Source organism: Hevea brasiliensis, chromosome 5 (assembly GCF_030052815.1).
Source record: "Hevea brasiliensis isolate MT/VB/25A 57/8 chromosome 5, ASM3005281v1, whole genome shotgun sequence".
In the NCBI taxonomy this organism is placed as follows: Eukaryota; Viridiplantae; Streptophyta; class Magnoliopsida; order Malpighiales; family Euphorbiaceae; genus Hevea; species Hevea brasiliensis.
Genome location: NC_079497.1, coordinates 108,035,927 through 108,055,826, shown reverse-complemented (window position 1 = coordinate 108,055,826; position 19,900 = coordinate 108,035,927). Strand labels below are relative to the sequence as shown.

Below are 19,900 nucleotides of genomic sequence, written 5' to 3'. Positions count from 1 at the left end.
AAATTGCGAAACTTACTGAATTCATTGCCTAAGTTAGGTTCTAATTGCTTCGCAAACTTAATTCCAAAGGAAACCATTCACTCATTCCATGGTTCATGCTTGTTGCTATTTCCTTGGGTAATTTTTATAGCTCGCCATTAAATTTTATCTTGTATTTTATTTCAATTCTATAACTTTAATTTATTATTAAAATTTTTTAAATTTCAATTTTATTTCATAAATAATTTCTTTAATCTTTAATAATAAGTTTATAAATTAAAAAATTTCTCTAAATTACGGTGTAACTTTTATAAATATAGTTTTAAAACTTTCTAATAAAGCATAAATCCTCATTTTTATAGAAAGTATATTATTAAGATGACATTGATATTAAAAATAGATTTAGATGATAGCAGAAATGATCAATTTTTTTAGTAAGAAGAAAAATGAGATAAAAGGATAATTTCAATAAATTTTTTTTAAATGAAAACTTGTTATAGTATGTTAGAGAATTTTTCTGAAATAAATTAAAATTTAAAATTCTTTTAATAATAAATTAAAATTAAAAAATAAAGTAAAATACAAAATAAAATTAAGAATAGAGCATAAAAATTACCCATATTCCCTTTTGGAAAGTTTGTGGACAGCAGGAACTACTTTGAAAGTCCTAAGAAACAATTGACTACTCATTTTGAGCCCAAAAACAAAATCGCAGGCTTTGTGACATCGAAGTGTGGAGAGCATCTTGAGAGCTTGAGCAGCTGATTCCAAAAATAGCACAATTCGCAATAGATCACTTATTTCATTACCTAAATGCAATGAATACTTTAAAAAGATTACTCCCCTCTTCATCACTTTTAGAAAATTTCTTTCCTTTTTTATTTTTTCTTATTCTTTGTTTTTCTACGTATATCAATTGTTAGAGGTTGGAATAATATTAAATAAAAAGTTTGACTTTTTTGACAAAAGCTCAAAGTGAGCTTATTGAGACTTTAAAAAAAGAAGTTGAGAGATTTGTTTGAACTTATTTTCCTTCTATATTATATAGATGAAAAAATTATAAAAAAGTATTAAATTGTTCTACTTATTTTCATTTTAAATAAAGTGGTACTTTGAAGTTTTATATCATTAATAAATAACAACTTTTCGTCTTTTCTTTATCAAAAGGTATTAATGTAAAATAGAAAACTGCTGATGTAGAAGATAAATTTACTAATATGTAAAAGAAATTTACTGACGTGAAATAAAAAAAGTAAAAATTATAAAAAATTGCCATATAGTTTCATTTATTTTTACTTCAAAATCGATTTATTTTGTGATAAAGTGGTACATTAAAATTTTATACTCTTAATAAACTAAGCAAATTATTTAACTCATAGAAATAGTCAGAATCTGATATCTTTTATTTTCGAAATACTATAGAAAAATTTATCATGTTCTTTCGAAAAATTTACTAGTTCCAATATTTTTTGATGGCCAAGTCTCTTGGCCAAAAGAATTATTTCAGCTACGAACTCCTCAAAGCAATATTGATGGAAGTCTTGCCCAAAATGGATAAATACGTTGGTTAACTCATAGAAGAGAGAAAGAAGTATTAGCTAGATAAAATCAACGGTTCAATCTAACTGCTTTAATGACAAAACTATTGCTCTTACCCAAATTTTTAGTAATATTATTAACTCAGTAACTCATTCAGGAGTTTATACAGCGTTAATAATCCTTTATAGTGATTCCATAAGTGAAGGCCAAAGTGAATAAAATCTCTTTCTTCATGAAATATTTTAACAGCATGTGAATTATTTTTTTTTATTATTAAAAATATTATTTTAATGTCACGTTAGTAAAAATGATAGCGTTAGACAAAATATTGTAATTTGTTAACAAAATATTATAATAACGCATCACTTTATCACAAAATAAATTACATACCTTAAAATAAAAAGTGAGTAAACGGATACTTATTGTAATTTACCCTGTATAAATAAACAAAAAATTTTAAAATGACACATTTTGCTTTTTTTGACATCACACACACAGCATAACTTTTTTATGTTGATTCAATTTGATTAATTTCAATTTTAAACTAAATTAATTAAATCAAATTAAAAATATGAAAATTTTAAAAATAATAATTAATATAATTTAATTTTTCAGTTAAAATCAAAATTTACTCACCGTTTGGTGTAGCCGTTGCCTTTTTCTAGTGACGCTCTTCTCTTAAAAACGTTTCATTAAACCTGCCTATTACTTATTTGCTTTAAGCAAAGTAAAATTAGTTCACTCACCTAAAAAATTTAAATTTTATACATTTATATATTTTTTTATTTTATAAATTTTACATAAAAATAATATTTTATTTTTATAAATTAACTATTTTACGAAAATATATTAAATTAACATAAGAGTATTGACATTTTATAAAAAAAAAATCACAATTAATATAATAAATAAAATTTTAAATTAAAAATAATAAATAGTATTATATGTAATATATTATTAAATATAAATAATGATAAATAATGTTATGTATTATTATTAAAATTAAAGTGTATTTCATATGCAAAATATAATCAATAAATGGATAAATACAATCAATAAATGATAAATATAAATAATTAATGGGAAAATTTTATTTAAATTTAAGATATATGATATATGTCCTAAAAAAAGATATATAATATATGGTGAAATTTAATTATTTTATTCATGATTAAATGGATTTAGCAAGATAAATTATAATTAATAAGTAGATAAATATAAGAATTAATTTTAAATAAAAAGTAAAAAAATAATCAATAAATATAATATTATTTTAATAATAATTATACTTATAATAAAAATTCTATTATAATTCTATATTATAAATTCTATAAATATTATTGTTTCATTAAAAATTTTATTTTACTAAAATCAAATTAATAAACACATTAAATATCAAATATTACTTATACTAATTTATTTTTTAATTATTTTAAATATTTAAAGACTTACAATACTAAATTATAAAATTATCATTAAAAAAACTATTTAATTAATATAATTATAAAATTATTATTAAAAATTAACTATTGAATTAAATAAAAAATTTGTATTTATATCGATAAATATAAAATTTAATCTTTTTCAATGAAAAATATTTTAAATGTTATAAAGTTGTTGCTTTTCTTTTAAAAAAAAAAATTACTAATTAATAGTTTTTATATTTACGCACTTTATTTTTGTGCAATAAGACTCAAGTTTAATTTACTTCAACTTATAACGTGATTTTTTTAATTAAATTTTTTTTATATTTTTTTTCTGAAAGGTATATATATATATATATATCTAAAAGAGAAAATTACATAAAAAAATAAATTAAATTATAAGTAAAAAATATTAATAACGTGCATCATGCATTAAAAAAAATAGTATATAGACTTATCCAATATCAACCTTTAAATTCATAAAAAGAAATAGTCGAAGTGGGCTTAAAAATACTTATTAAATAATATTAGAGAGAGGAGTGAATAGTTACCACCAAAATACTGAACACATTGATATTGATTATTGAATGATTATTCCATTTTCTTTATTCTTTTGCCTTTTCGTTAATGCATAAATAAGGATTATATATTCTCCAAAAACTTTTCTCTTTGCTTGCTTATTCTTTGGAGATACAGATGTGAACAACGTGTCTGGAGAAAGACACCTTCCTCCAATATATCAAACGAATAAAGTTGAAGATATCTATTTATTAAACATGTGATAAATTATTAATTATTCTACATATGCTTTTGCAGATGACCTTCTATCTGTCCACCACACACATAGACCAGCCAGGAATCAGAAATTTGAATTTTGCATTATTTTAATTAATTACTTTATTCAAATGGATCACTGAAAACTACATAAGAATTAAGCGTTTTGTCAAAAAGCAAAGCTTCAATATGCTCTTTTATTTTAAGCATTTTGTGAAAAAGCAAAAATTTATGGTTTAGAGTCACCCCCACTTCAAGCTCTCATGAGAGAATGTGATTTCCCACTGGGTCTCCATTCTCTATTTGTAAGCATAAGCTGGATGAGCGTTATTTGGTTTAAATTTAATAAATTAATTAAATTAAATTAATTTAAAAATTTAATTTAATTTTTATAAAATTTAATTTTATCTAATTTTAATTTATATATTTTAATTAATTTAATTCGATTCAATTAAAATCGAACTAAATTGAATTGATAATATTCATTGTAGTATATTAATTTTTTTTTTTTTATGTTTTATGATTGGGTATTGTGTTTTGTGTATCAATTTCTTTCCCATTTGGTTGTTGATGATGAAATTGATTGTTAATTTTGTTTCTAGATTTTAATTTATAAAATAGGTAAATCTCTTAGTAAATAAGAATTGAAATTTTGCCTTGTGAATCTCTTGATTATAATGAATCTATGAAATTTTGAAACCAAGCCCCAAAACCCATTCCATGAACCAATTAATCAAGTCAAAAAAAATTTGTTCACTTCAATTTGATTCAATTTTTCTCTTGATTCAATTTAAATTTTTAATAAATTTAATTTATTCAGTTTTTCAAATCAAACCAAATTGAAGAATGCTCACTCCTAACAATTGTGGCACCCAGCCCAATTGATTATATAACTTTCAGGCCTCAAACCATTAGGCCTAGCGTTGTAATGTTATATCGCAAGTCATGCTGATGCTGTGCTATGTCGAATATAATTGCTACTGCTAAATCAAGACTGAATCCTTAAATATTATAGTTCGCTAGTACCTCGCCTTTTACTTGCAGGCTCATCAATTTCACATAATTTTCTAACACCCAACCCCAAGTAAGTTTTAGGGCTCAAACCACCAAATATGTATAGTATGTGCTGTCCTTACCCTTATCCCACCGCTTTGCTTGGGATGTTACCGTAATAATTTGGTTCATTAATCTGCGCTTCTTTCTGCAGGAAAAAAAAAAAAAGGATCACTTTCAAACAAAACTTACATACTCATACTAATTTCTGATATGATCAAATGAGGATTCTAAGGCAGTGTACATTGTTATGGAGTTCTGTAGAGGTTTTGTGCTCTTTGAGATTATCGAAAGTGCGGCGGTTATGCAAAAGAAGAGGCAGCTGATCTTATCAGGACTATTGTTGTAGTGGTGCGGAGTTTTCATTCTTCAGGAGTTATGCATCGAGACCTTAAACCTGAGAATTTTCTCTTTCTCAATCATCAGGAGGATTCACTTCTCCAGATAATTGATTTTGGATTATCAACTTTCAAGCCAGGAGAAAGTTTTAATGGACTGATAGGGTGATCCTTTACGTTTTGTCAAGTGGGGTTGGGTGCCTCCATTATGGGCTGAAATGGAGCAAAAGATACTCCAAGAAGTTTTACATGGAGATCTTGATTTCTTATTAGACCCTTGGCCTGAGAGTGCCAATGATTTGGGGAAATGAATGTTTGACAAAATCCATGCTTGAAAATAATCCTTTCCTCTAACAATATTAATTGGGAATGGAAGCTTTTGACCTCCTATTCCAGAGCCTTTGTGCTCATTGTTAAATAAAAGATGCATAAAATTCAACTGGCCTAAGAGTCCCCTCGTGTGGGCTGCCCACGGTTTGGCTCAAGGACCATCTTTTTTTTTTTTTTTTTTTTTTTTTCTGATCCTTTTGCTATGTTCAAATGAGATGGTTTAGAAAAATGCAATAGATTTTTCATTTATATAAACATTATTTTATCTTTTGGAAAAAAGAAATCTCCTCAATAATAATATTATGCACTCATTACGTAATGATATGCCCATCTCTTAATTTAGTAATATTTTAAGTTTAAATATTTTTCCTTTTTTATTATTATATAATTTTTTTATATAAGAGATCAAAATTAAATAATATAAATGAAATATACACAATGATGAAAATATTAAAGAGGTAAATTGTAGTTTTATTTTAAAAATATATATATTTAAATTTATAAGTAAAATTTTAAAATGAGAAACAGTAATTTTGGAAAAATATATTGAAATTATGGATAAAAATTTAATAAACACTTAAAAAACACCCAAAATTTAAGGTTTGATATTTTAGTTGTGATGTTCGAGTGGTGCTAATTTTGAATAGTTTTTCTAATAAAAAATAGATAAAATTATGATAATTTTATTAAGACGTGTTAATTTTTATAAGCGTACATACATTTATTTATAATTAATATAAAATTTTAAAAGATTAATTGAATAAACTCGTTTTGAGTTTTTTTATTAAGACACGTGCACAATAACTCACTCTTTAAATTTTTATTTTTTTAATAGACAAGAAAAATACACACATTAAAATTCTCCGAACAGACAATGCCATGGAATATCGGGATTCTTCTTTACTTCAGTTTCTTAGTCAACAAGGCACCGTTGTTCAACGTTCTTGTCCTCACACCTCTCAACAGAATGGGCGAGCCGAACGCAAGCATCGCCATATTCTTGATTCTGTACGTACTCTTCTTCTTTCTGCCTCATGTTCAGAAAAATTTTGGGGAGAAGCAGCTTTTCATGCTGTTTATATTATTAGTCTTCCTACCTTGGTTCTTCATAATTTATCTCCTTTTGAAAAGTTGTTTGGACAACCTCCTGACTATTCCATCCTTAAACCTTTTGGATGTGTTTCTTTTGTTCTTTTACAACCTCATGAACATACCAAATTAGAACCCCATGCTCGTCTATGTTGTTTTCTTGGTTATGGCATTGAACACAAAGGGTATCGTTGTTGGGATCCTGTTTCTAATAAGTTATGCATCTCTCTTCATATTACCTTTTGGGAAAATACTATGTTCTCTTCTCTTTCCAAATTTCATCACTCTGTCAATACTGACTCTCTATTTTTCACTGACTCCTCCAAAGAGCTGTTTCCAAGTCCTAATCCAGGTGATTGTGATGTGCTCAATATTAGCCCAACTACACCTGCCCCTGTTGAATCGGCACCAGTTGTTGATCCAGTACCTGCGCCTGCATCTCCTCCTAGCACTACTCTTCGTCGTTCTACCCGTGTAAGAGAAACTCCTCATTATCTTTCTGATTTTCACTGTTACTCTACTATTGCAACCCTTCATGAGCCTCGTTCTTATCGTGAGGCAATCGACCCTCTTTGGCGACAAGCTATGGTAGCGAACTTGGGCTTTAGAGAAAACTCATACTTGGGATGTAGTTGATCTTCCACCAAACAAGACCCCTATTGGTTGCAAATGGATTTACAAAATCAAGACCCGTTCTGATGGAACTATTGAACGCTACAAAGCTCGCTTAGTAGCCAAAGGGTACACTCAAGAGTATGGTATCGACTATGAAGAAACTTTTGCTCTAGTGGCCCGATTAACATCTATTCGCAGTCTCTTAGCTATTGCTGCAGTTCGTAAATGGAAACTTTTCCAGATGGATGTCCAAAATACTTTTCTTCATGGTGATTTAATAGAAGAGGTTTATATGCATCCTCCACCTGGTTATCATTCTCCTCATAAGGTTTGCAAACTTCGACGAGCCTTATATGGATTAAAACAATCTCCCAGGGCCTGGTTTGCCAAATTTAGTTCCACTCTTGCTCAACTTGGTTTTCTCTCTAGTCCACATGATTCTACATTATTCACTCGCCGAACTGACAGTGGTATTGTTCTTCTGTTGCTTTATGTTGATGATATGATAATAACAGGAGATGATTCATCTGGTATTCTAGAGTTACAACATTATCTCAATCAACATTTTGAAATGAAAGACCTGGGTTCTCTCAGCTATTTTTTGGGTCTTGAAGTTTCTCAAAATTCTGATGGCTATTATCTATCTCAAGCCAAGTATGCATCCGACTTACTTTCTCGAGCAGGCATCACTGATAGCAAAACAGTATCAACCCCATTGGAGCTCAATTGCAAACTTACACCTCTTGATGGCACTCCTCTTGATGATCCTACTTTATATCGACAGCTTGTCGGGAGTCTTGTTTATCTCACAGTTACTCGACCTGATATTTCATATGCTGTTCATCTGGTCAGCCAGTTTATGTCGCTCAACTCATTTCTCTGCAGTACTTTGAATCCTTCGTTATATCAAAGGCACTCTTTTTCATGGTTTGCACTTTTCCGCTACCTCCTCCCTAGTATTATCTGGCTACTCTGATGCTGATTGGGCTGGTGATCTGACAGATCGTCGCTCTACAACTGGTTATTGTTTCTTCTTGGGTAATTCTCTTATATCTTGGCGTAGCAAAAAAGCAAATTGTTGTTGCACGTTCTAGCACAGAATCTGAATATCGTGCTCTTGCTGATGCTACATTTGAATTACTTTGGTTACGGTGGTTATTAACTGATTTGGGTGTCACTCATTCTTCTGCCACAATGCTTCATTGCGATAATAGAAGTGCCATACAGATTTCTCATAATGATGTATTTCATGAGCGTACCAAACACATCGAAATTGATTGTCATTTTGTACGTCATCATGTTGCTCATGGCACCATATGTTTGATTCCTATCTCCTCTGTCAGCCAAACCGCTGATATATTCACCAAAACGCATCCTCCCGCTCGCTTTCAGGATCTCTTAAGCAAACTCAAGTTGGCACCTGTGCTACCACCTTGAGTTTGAGGGGGGGTGTTAGCATAATTACAGCAATTAGCATGATTATAGGAGATTTGTGTAGCATAATTATAGCAATTATTATTCTTGTCCAAATTAGTTCATATTTTCATGTATAAATAGATGTAATATCTCTGTAAATGAGACACAGACAAATACACAATCCTTTTCTCCATTACTTGTATTCTTTCTTCTAACACAGACTAAAAAAAGACATTCTCCTTTATATTTTATTAAAACATATTAACTCTTATAAACTTACACACATCGTTTATAACCGATCCAAAATCCAGAAGAACCAGATATCCTGGGTAGTTGAACGAATAAGAAATGGCAATTGAACTTGACGTCATATCCTGCCAATGCTGGGAGACCAGAGATAAGCTTAGGGGCTAGGGCCAATACACCTTCTCGTCTCGACTTTATCTCAATATATATATATATATATAAGCAACGAAATGAGATGCCCATATGATTATAGAAAAGATGGATTTCTGCTTGTTAGGGAAATATGATTGGTGGTAACAATTTTTTGTATAAATTATTTTGGCAACTAAATATTAGACAAATTTTTTTTAAAAAGGTATATTATTTTATTAAATACTTGATAAACATCAATGTCAATATTGTAATACCATATTAAGCAACATAATAGAAATTTTTTAGTCATTAAATTTTAATTGAAATTAAAATTTAAAGCATCATAATTTTAAAGACCAACTTATTGAGCTAACTCATCATAGTAATATTAATTGGTATTATAATATTTATGCTGTTTTCAATTCACTTGATAACAAGGGAAATGATAAATTGGCATAAATGAATGACATAAAATTTTGGTATTTTAAAGCCAATAAAGCAGTTAGAAAGTATTGATTTTAAACAACTGATTGCTATCTACATAATTTAGGAGGTGGGTCATTCTTAACTTTGTGGATAAAAATGGTTGGTGGGTCATCTCATAATATAATATAAAAATGATTTTTGTTTTCTTTTATAATACGTAGGAAATGTTACTTTTACCGGATGCGAAGATGATTGGCAATCAGTACTTGAATTGGAAGTTTCATGCACTCTTTCATTGTTTGGCCGATTGGGACAAGGAAAGACCCCCTTAATCTGACATTTCAATCTTGTATAACTTGGAAAAGGCCTTCTAGGTGAAGTCTGGCCGGCCAGAAAAATCAAAATACCATTAAACTAATACAATTTCCATGATGCAATTGTCACTAGGCTAATCTAGTCTAATTTAATTAAGTGAAAAAGGTATATCATTCGTCTAGCAAAATTATATTAAATTCAAGTTCTCACTCCCTATTCCCTTGTTAATAAAAAAAAAAAATTATGACTAGACTACATATTGTATGCTTCCTCCTATTATCAAATCAATAACGAAATATATTAGATTAAATTCAAGTTCTCACTCCCTATTCCCTTGTTAATAAAAAAAAAAAATTATGACTAGACTACATATTGTATGCTTCCTCCTATTATCAAATCAATAACGAAATATATTTTATAACATATGCATAACCATAAATAAAATCAGAGAGATTAAGATTGAAACTGTTGTTAAAAGTACATCTTTCAAATATTATTTAAACAAATTATTTTAAAATTTTTATAATTAAAATATATCTAATTTTAAATTAAAACTAAAACTTAAAAATATTTAATATTAAATTAAGACTAAAATTTAAAAATATTTAATAAATATTTTTTTTTCTTTCAAACTAGCGAACAAAATAGTTAACAACTAACAAGTCGATCAAACTTATCAACCCCCAGTATTGAATGAGTCGCAAGTAGCAGAGATTAAAATCGGCTTTAAAGTAAGACGACACCGCAACGACAATACATTAACATGGACCAACTTTTCAGGCTCTTTTAATTATGCGCATTAGCCTGAATTAGTCTGCTTCGGATAATCTGTGCTTACAATGTAAAATAGCGAAGTTACATATGTGATTACTCAGCCGGTAAAATTCGCTGAAATCAAAAAATAAAATGTAAGTATATAATCACTACTTAGGAGAGAAGAAACAACCGCTGCATTGAAACCAATCCTCAAGATGAATTCATCTTGCACGAGGGAGAAAGAAAACCAAATTGCATATTTGAGTGGGAATCATACAAGAATTTGAAATATACAGAAGAGGACTGTCATGAGACATGTACCTCAAGCTAAATTCGAACAAACTAAATGGGCTAGCATTCCCATACCATATCCATCTTTCCCTGATCAACCAGCAAGATATATTCAATCTGTAGAAATCCAAATGAAATAACACTGCAAAGCACACCCAAATCTGCAGCAGCAAGCAATGAATCCAGAAAGAGAATGCGAAAAATTATGGCAACGTGACCAAAATCCACTATGGGCTCACATATATGAACATCAGCATCCAATGGATATGGAAGTTTGACTGGTGGTTTTACACTTGTGTACTTGTAAGACATCTCCACTGCCTTGTGCGAGGCCCTTTGTCCAGAAGCAGTAGCAGACCAACATTGCTTGCTGAAAGCCCACACATATATCTGCCATTACAAAATTTTACAACAGACATCAGGAGACTGATTAAAACTGTAAATCATGCCACTAATTTTCTCAGGCAAATCAACTGATGGATAATTGAATATAAAATGCACAACGTTGCTCATGTCACAACACGAATATATTAATCAAAGAAAATAAACTGTGTGCACATCAATCTACTCACTTGCTTCGACGAGCTTTCTTTCTCCAGAAAATGAAGGACACAACCCACTGAACAAGCAAAATGAAAGACGAAAGAGTTTAGTACTAATGCAAGAGAAAGTATACAACGGGGTAGTTTAGTGCTAGTGCAAGAGAAAGTATACAATGGGGTGTTCATAAAATAGCTTCAGCATTAACATATGTTAGTTTTTTATGATTCCAGCAATATAAACAGTCATCCCATGAATAATGAGCTTTGGACACAATCTAGCAAAGGAGATTAATGCAAATAATAAACCACTAAACTACAAAATTCTTAGAAATAGACAAAAAATGCTATTTCTAGAAATTCATGGTTGAATGAAAAGAAACATAAAAAGGAAAGATTAGAAAGAATTTATGATCATCATACAATAAGTAAACATTAATTCATATGGAGAACACCTCACAGAAACCAGAGTTCTGATGATAATACATGCATTATTCATACGCATGGTGTGTTCAGAATTACCTTGAAAATTGACAAGAAGGAAAAGGTTCCAAGAAGAGATGGCTTCTTCACAGGCATTCGCCTTTCTGGTGACATCTCCTTGCACAAATGTTGAGCTATTTCTTTCAACAGCACCATCTGGGCTTTATCAGTGCGCATTGAAATAATTGCATGCCTCATAGATTCCCTGTCAGCCTCAAGTGCCTGAAGCCTCATGTAGAGCTTTTTGACATCAGGATCACTAACATCAGGCCGATTTAATCCCTCCCTTGGAGTGGATATATAATCTTCACAAATCACAGCTCCAGCTTTTGGATCGGCAACACAATTATACGGTACCCCATTGTGGACAGAATCAATGGTATAAACTCTGTCACTCATGTCATCGGCAAAATCTGATGCATTATCCACCTTTCTCAAATTCGAGTAGTCTTCTGACTGTGAAACATAATCCATTTTCTTAAAGCTATTATTGAACCTAAAACTAGGAGATTCTGTCACAAGATCTGGACCTGTTTCTCTTGACATACCCATGAATGAACTCGAACCATTAGCAGAAACCATCCTGTCTCTTGGTTGCCTGGGAGAATGACCCACTATCACCTTCTCTGGGATATTCTTAGAACCAGAAGACTCCCCATCTAATTGACTGCTACTAGGACTTTGTTCCATCTGATTGATCCTATATTCCAAATTCTTCAAATGATCCCGAGCATGAGGAGTCTCACCAAAAGCATATTTCTCAACATCCACAACATCATCATCGCCCTCCAAAGCACTTGGGTTCTCATTCAAATTGCATTTTAAGGGTGGATAATTGTATGCAGGAAATTCAAATTGGGCAGCATCCAAATTTTCAGCCATACTTGGATTGCGGCTGAACCCACTTTTCTCACCCTTCTCCCCCTCTGCCTCTGCTTCTGTAAGCCCATAACTCATCATCCTATATTTATAAGCCTGCACCTCACAACTGAGCGATTGAATGGTTTGTTCTCTCTTATACAGTATATCCTCAAAAGCCAAAAGCTCCTGTTGGTCATGAGCCATCTTCTCCTCTGCAAAACGCTTGAATTGCCTTGCATCCATTTGGATCTCTGCCTTCTCCCTCTGCAACCTCAATATCATCGACATTGCCTCATTTGCAGCCGTCGAAGAGGCATTTCTCTCCTCCTCCAGTTCTGCGTATAAATCTTGTATTGCCTGCTGTTGGCTACTAACTGTTTCACGGAGTGCAGTACATTCATTCTCAATTTGCACACGAGGATTTGAGAAGAGATCAAATCCAGGTATATAAAATCGATTTCCTTCCTCGAACTCATTATATTTTCGTTTCACAGACCGGAACCAAGAACCTGGGGAGTAAGAAGATACTAAAGAACAACTACACCCACAATTACAACATTTCACCAAAGCCCTTGACCGTGAAGGTGAAGAGGTAGGTGAAAGTACTTCCAAATCCATAAAGCAATTAGCATTAAATTTTACAATGATTGAAGATCAATTCAGTATCATTACTACAGAAAACAAAATTAACGATCTAAAATGAACGTGTAAAAGGAGGGTCTTTATCTTTGGAACTCTGAAATTCTCTCTCCCCGTTGATTCTACAGATCTTTTAACGTCAATTACTTCCCTTCCTCAATTCTAATTACCAGCTACTTTTCATCTGAGATCAGTAATCACATGCAAATGACCTAAAAAATAAGAGAGAATACAAAATTAAACCCTAAAAATCTAAAATATTAAAAAAGAAAGAAAGTTCTGTTTCCATTAAGGAAATATTTTCCAGCTGAAATTTTTCACGAGGTGATAAAACTGCATCTGAACAACTTAAAATTTATTTCCTCAAATTCCCCCCAAACAGGCAAATAAAACAAGAATAAATAAAACTAAGCTTTAAAAGGAAGATTTTTCCCCAGAGAATCTCTCCAAAAGGAATTCCATTCAAACAAACAGAATCACAAGAACGCTAGCAAGATACCTGTAAAAGCCTGATTCAGAGAAGAAGCTAGCGAGGAAGGCGAATTCGGAGATAATATTCTCCCGGGAAAATGAAATTCCCGGAGAAAACGACACATAAGACCTGTAAAACTTCCTCCAACTTTCCCGGGAAAAAATGAAAAAGAAAAAACTACAGGAATGACGTTTGGAGGAAAGGAAAATCGACGGGAGAGGGAGAGAGGGAGAGATTTCGAAACCCTAGAATTTTTTCATTTTTCTCGCCTGAAATGGTCTGTTATTTGGAGTTAATTTTTATTCGCGTCGATTTCCATTTAGAAAGAGAGAGTGTATTTATCATTTAAAGTGTATTTTTGGGGCAACAGAAAAGGCAAGGATTTAACGGCTGATTAGTGATTATGATAAAGATCGTGATTAGTTGGAGCCCCAGTCTAACAACTAATAACTGCTGTGTTTTTTTTTTCTTTTTTCTTTTTTTTAATTTATTAAGAAAATTAAAAAAAAAAGATATATACAGCAAAATTAGAAATTCCACAGCTTTCCCACCAAGTTTATTATTATTAATAAGGATAATGTTATTTAAAAAAATTAATTTTTTACCATAAAAATAAGTGTTTTTTATATTATTATTCCTTAATTATTTTTCATGAGCTTCAAATTCTTTTTATTGTATTTATAATAATTTTAAATGTATTTTTAAGTTTCAATGTATAAATATATTAACACATTTTTATATTTTTAAATATCTTCTTTATGAATGTCATTTGTGCAAAAGGAAATGTCTTTTATTTTTCTTACAAGAGAAGTATAAATATTATTTGAACAAAGAATAATGTTTATTATTAAAAAAAAATATGCTATTTGCATATTTTATTCTTTCTTCTTAAGTATTTAAAAAATAGATTAATTACCAAAAAATAAAAAAAAAATATTTTAATTAATTATTAGTATTTTTTATAAAAATAAGATTATTTAATTATTTTTTAATTATTGTGTAAAAATTTTAAAATTCACTTGAAATGCAGGAAGTAATTACTATGATTTAATTAATTAATTTTTAACTTGTAAATAAGTAATTTTTAAAGAAATAAAATTAAGTCCATTATTGGGATTTTTTATTGAAAACTCAAAATATTCTTATTTCATATAATAATAACAAAATAAAAAATTAAATGTATTAATTTTATTTTTTAATTATCTTAAATAGTAAAATTTTAAAAAAAATTATCACTTTAGAATCATTTTTAAAAATATTAATTTTATAATAAGATCATATTATTTTTTAAAATATAAAAATTAATCTTTTCAATGATGGGGCCATTAGAGGTCATATATAAGGCGTCTGGAGATTGTGAGACATGAAGTCGAGTCAGCGAGGCAACTCACTGCTTACGTGATCTTCTTAGGCCCTGCGGCTTGGGCTGCGATAGTGGCACCAGAAGGATAAGTGCACATATATTTTCGTTGGGCTCTGTGTTAAAGCCTCTAACCGTGCAAGACAACAATGCTCAAGTTACCTTCAACCATCTGATTAGTGGTGTATAAGATACCATCAATTTGTTGAGAAATTATTTTATACAATTATTATATGTATAATAGATAGATTTTAATCTTTAATTATGGTAAGATTTACACAACATCTATCACAATTAAATAACAAAATCATTCACCAGTTTGGAGGAACTAATGACAAAATTATCACTCATTTGAACTCAGTAATTTTGAGTTAGTCCTCCAAAGAAGGAAGGTGAGCACAAAAAGCCATAAGTGTGGAAGAGGCTATGCATCCGAAATCCAAATGCCTTCTCGGAAAAGTTGGCCTTGTCTCTATGTTTTCTTGTTGGTTTCTCGAAGGACTTTATTGCTTTGGAGGGATTCCATTAATAGGGTGAGTCAATAAAATATTTGTCCCTGTAGATAAAGATTACCCTCATAATTAAATCATTTTTGCTGGTTTAGTTGCCTAAACCCTAAACACTTAATGCATTAATTAATCATTCCATACAAAAAGTAAACCTATTAAGCCCTATATAATCAATTGCCTTACTTTCCAGTTATGCAAACCCTACTTTATGATGTCAATTAAGTGAACTTGATGACCCAGCCAGCTTTCATGACATGAAGTTTTTTGGTCACAAAATATGGAAATGGTCTTATTTTCTCTCTATTATATATTTCTCTCTTCTAAATTTATAAATTTCCTTGGCAAGACTCAAGAGGGCCTTCAAGTACCCTTATTTAAACTAAAGAGAAGGAAAAAAGTGGATGCAAGGTCCTATTATTTGAAGGGTATGCCTTTTACTTTTTTTTTTCCTTTTTTCCTTCTTGATTATACAAAATAAGATAAGGGCCACAATTGAAAGTTGAAAGCAACCTTACAAATACAAATTTAGGTTTAGATTTAGGGTTTAAATTTAGAATTTAGAATTTAAAGTTTAGAATTTTAAAACTTAAAACTTTTAGGGTTTAGAATTTTTGGATTTAGAATATTAGGATTTAGGGTTTAAATTTTTAAAATTAATTTAAAATTTTCAGGCTTAATGTTTTAAAATTTTAGAGTTTAAATTTTTAGGATTAAATTATATATATAATGAGAGAAGTGAGATAGATAGAGTTGAATCATATAACATTACTCCACTTTATTCCCATAATTACCCAATAATCATTTTCCTAGGAATTCATAAAATTTGAAAAATAATAAAGAAAATATTTTCAAATGAATAATGCAACTTTTTATACCACATACTTAAGAAAGTCCTTGATTATTCACAACAATTTTCAAGGTAAAATCTAATTTCATACTATCTCCTATTTGAATTTTTTTTTATTTAATATTATTTATCACATTACAAAATTAAGGATTATTAATTATTTTTTTAATTTAATTTTTTATTTCTATTAAATATAATAAATATATATATATATAAAGTAATTAAGTAAAAATTATTGATATATTTTTATAAAAATAAGGTTATTAAATTATTTTTTTAATTATTATGCAAAACTTAAACGCCAGAAATAGACGAAGATCGTATGCTCGCAGATTTTTCTCTCGTCATTAGGCTTTGCAATTTGGTACTAAATACGCAAGAAGCGAGGCCATTTCATCATGAAGTGATAAGAGCTTCCCATAATAATAATAATAATAATAATAATAATAATAATAGTAATTATTATTATTATTATTATTATTATTATTATTATTATTATTATTATTATTTCTACCCCAGATGTTTAAAAATGGTTTTATTTATGATTAATTACCTTTTATTGCCTGTCCAATTAATTATCATGATGGGAGTTGGTTAATTTTTAAATCAATTGTGGCAATTACAATATTGCCAGTCCCACAATTAAGACTCATACTGCCTATATATATATATATATATATATAGGGGTGTGCAAACGGTCGGTTCGGTTCCGAACCGATAAAATCGAAAATCGAAAATAAAAAATTTTAAAAACCGAACCGAATCGATTAATGAAAGAAAATCAAACCGAATCGAACCGATAAATATGGGTTCGGTTCAGTTTTAAACCGATCAAACCGAAATTCATAAAATTTCATATTTTTAACATTAAATCTAAATAATAAAAACATAAAAACAAAAAAAATTAGAAATCAAAACTAAAAAATCTTAAGGTTCGGTTCGGTTTTCTTTGATTTCGGTTCGGTTCGATTCAATTCGGTTCGATTTTCTTTAATTTCCTATATATATTAATAATTTCGGTTCGGTTTGATTTTTTTGATTTTTATATGAAAATAACTGAACCGAACCGATTAACCGAAATTATCAAAATTATAAACCGAACCGAACCGATTAAAATTGAAAACCAAACCGATTGAACCGAATTAAATTGATTCGGTTCGGTTTTTTTGTTTAAACCGAAAATATTCTTATTACACCTATATTAAAATTATACAATTTAATATTATGCTTGGATAAATTAATTTTAATTTTTAAAAAACATTTATAAATTAGAGATGAGATGGGGCTATAAAATTATAAATATGTGTTTCAACTTAGGCTATATAATGGGATAAGAGTTTTCTTGATAAGTGACATCATCATTGTTATAAAATTTAATATGATCAATTTTAGTTTCAAAGTTCCTTTTTCTTTAGTTCCAAAATATCATCTCAAAATAATCTATATTTTTATTATAAAATTAAATTTAAAATTGAAAATCCATCTTCTTATTCAAGCTATCAATTTTTAAATAAAAAATTTAAATGATAAATTTTAATACTCTATTTAAGAGGAAATAAAGTAAAATTTTCATTTATTTTCATATTTATAATTTTTCATTATTTGAAAAAATGAAAAATTTTTAAGGTATTAAAAATTTTAAAGAGAATAGTTTCAATTCACCAATTTAATGATTAAAAAAATAAAAAATTTTGAAAATTTTACTTTAAAAACCTACAAATTCTCCTGAATAAAAATCAATAATTTTAAAATCTTAAAAAAATATTTTGTTACCTTATAAAACCTGCTTTTCAAGAGAGTGTAAATGCTAAATTTTAAATTCAATCAAATAAAAAAATATATATATATATATATATATATATATATATATATATATATATATATATATATATATATATATATATATATATATATATATATATTGTAAAGGCATATAACATATGATAGATGTAAGGATCACAAGCCCAAGAATAATGAAAGTCTTATACATTACCAGCCCAAAGTTCATCCATAAACCATTTCTCTATTATTTTGAGTACTGTGATTCAATCTCCCATGCAATAAAGTAGGATAAAATGATGACAAGGCCCAAGAACAATTAAAATCCAATATATTAAAAGCCCAAAGTCCATTTATAAACTCGTCTCTCAATTTAAAATATAAATTACATCGTTTCATAATGGCAAATATGCCTTTCAACTTCAATAAATTTCTAAATTCACTCTTAAAAGTAAAGTGCTATCCCACCAAGTTTAATGGCCCAAACAGTTAAAATTTATTCAATGCAACTGTTATATATATATGATAGATATATTTTGATTATTAATTGTGATGAGACTCACTTGATATCCATTATGATCTATGATACCGTTACACATATAACGATTAAATTTTTTTTCTCAAATTATAGATATTTTTTGTTATAAAAAATAAAAAAACTAGAAAGGTAAATAAGCAAAGTAAAAGACATTACCTTAAGAATTTATTTAATACAATTATTATATGTATAATTGTTTTATTATGATTAAGTCTTTCATAAATTTTATATAATTAATTATCATAATAATTTTTTTTTTGATCTGCAATAGTCTTGCATTAAAGCTCAAAAAAGAGCAAAGAGCTACAAGAGTCTAGATCCATGAAAAATACAAGTAAGCCCATCCAACATCAAGTCCATTACCCAGACTCAATCATTGTCACCCAGCACCGCACATAAAAACTAGAGTAGCAGAAATAAACACAGGTCACCACCAATGTTGGGGAGAAAAAAAAGGATCACCGGAGGTAAAAGCAAAAATGACCCAATATACTTTGCAAGCTTCCATAGAAGCCAACCAAAGCCTATCAGGTAGCAAACATAGCAGCACCAATAACATCTCCAGCGGCAGCAACAGGTAAAGTTTAGACACACAGAAGGAGAAGGAGCAATGCCATGGCATTTCAGTCTTTCATAGCTATGAGGTGCCAGACTTCAAGCTGCTTAGCTCACTGGGACCAAAGGATAAATCCTCTTTAATTTGCATCCTCACCGCCACCATGCGAATCTAAATCTCATCTCAGCAAAAGAAGACGGCGACCAATACATATAAAGTAATTGATCCCAAATCGCGAGACTCTTGCACCTCCAGGACGTAACAAACATAGATCTAAGAACTAATCTTCAAATAAACATCGATCTGTAAAAAAATGGAGGAAAACAAACAACCCTCACTCAAATCCAAGCTCCTCCACCAAAAGAACAAAATTGTACAGCCCCACCTAATGTGGGAAGGGACGACCACATCCGGTTAGGGGAAACTGAGGGCGAGCTTCCTTGTCCGGAAACTGAGTACACTGACCTACGTTAATCCCATTTCATGCATTATTATACATACAACAACTATATCCTGAAATTATTGAAGGTTGAGCTAACTGAAAAACTTTGGCCTCTCATTAAGGTCCCATTGTGACTGATAACTAAAGAATTA

General features: G+C 29.4%; 1 protein-coding gene and 1 pseudogene across 1 annotated transcript; one reads left to right on the top strand and one right to left on the bottom strand.

The window, feature by feature from the left end:
* The first annotated feature begins 5,147 nt into the window (after nucleotides 1–5,147).
* On the top strand, nucleotides 5,148–8,727 carry LOC131180147 (uncharacterized mitochondrial protein AtMg00810-like; annotated as a pseudogene).
* Nucleotides 8,728–10,670: 1,943 nt separating this feature from the next.
* On the bottom strand, nucleotides 10,671–14,135 carry LOC110642977 (myosin-binding protein 7). Its single transcript, XM_021795189.2, has 4 exons — nucleotides 13,745–14,135; nucleotides 11,785–13,457; nucleotides 11,296–11,342; nucleotides 10,671–11,113 (listed from the first exon to the last, which is right to left on the bottom strand). Exons 2-4 carry the CDS (start codon nucleotides 13,222–13,224, stop codon nucleotides 11,011–11,013), a joined length of 1,590 nt encoding a protein of 529 aa, XP_021650881.2. The 5' UTR covers nucleotides 13,225–13,457; nucleotides 13,745–14,135; the 3' UTR covers nucleotides 10,671–11,010.
* Nucleotides 14,136–19,900: the final 5,765 nt, after the last annotated feature.

Excerpts from the sequence above, each read along its gene's own strand:
- LOC110642977 (XM_021795189.2), bottom strand. The coding sequence starts at position 13,224 with ATGGATTTGGAAGTACTTTCACCTACCTCTTCACCTTCACGGTCAAGG. Across the intron at positions 11,343-11,784 it reads CCTTCTTGTCAATTTTCAAG|TGGGTTGTGTCCTTCATTTT; the intron begins GTAATTCTGAAC and ends TTGCTTGTTCAG. Across the intron at positions 11,114-11,295 it reads AAGAAAGCTCGTCGAAGCAA|ATATATGTGTGGGCTTTCAG; the intron begins GTGAGTAGATTG and ends TTGTAATGGCAG.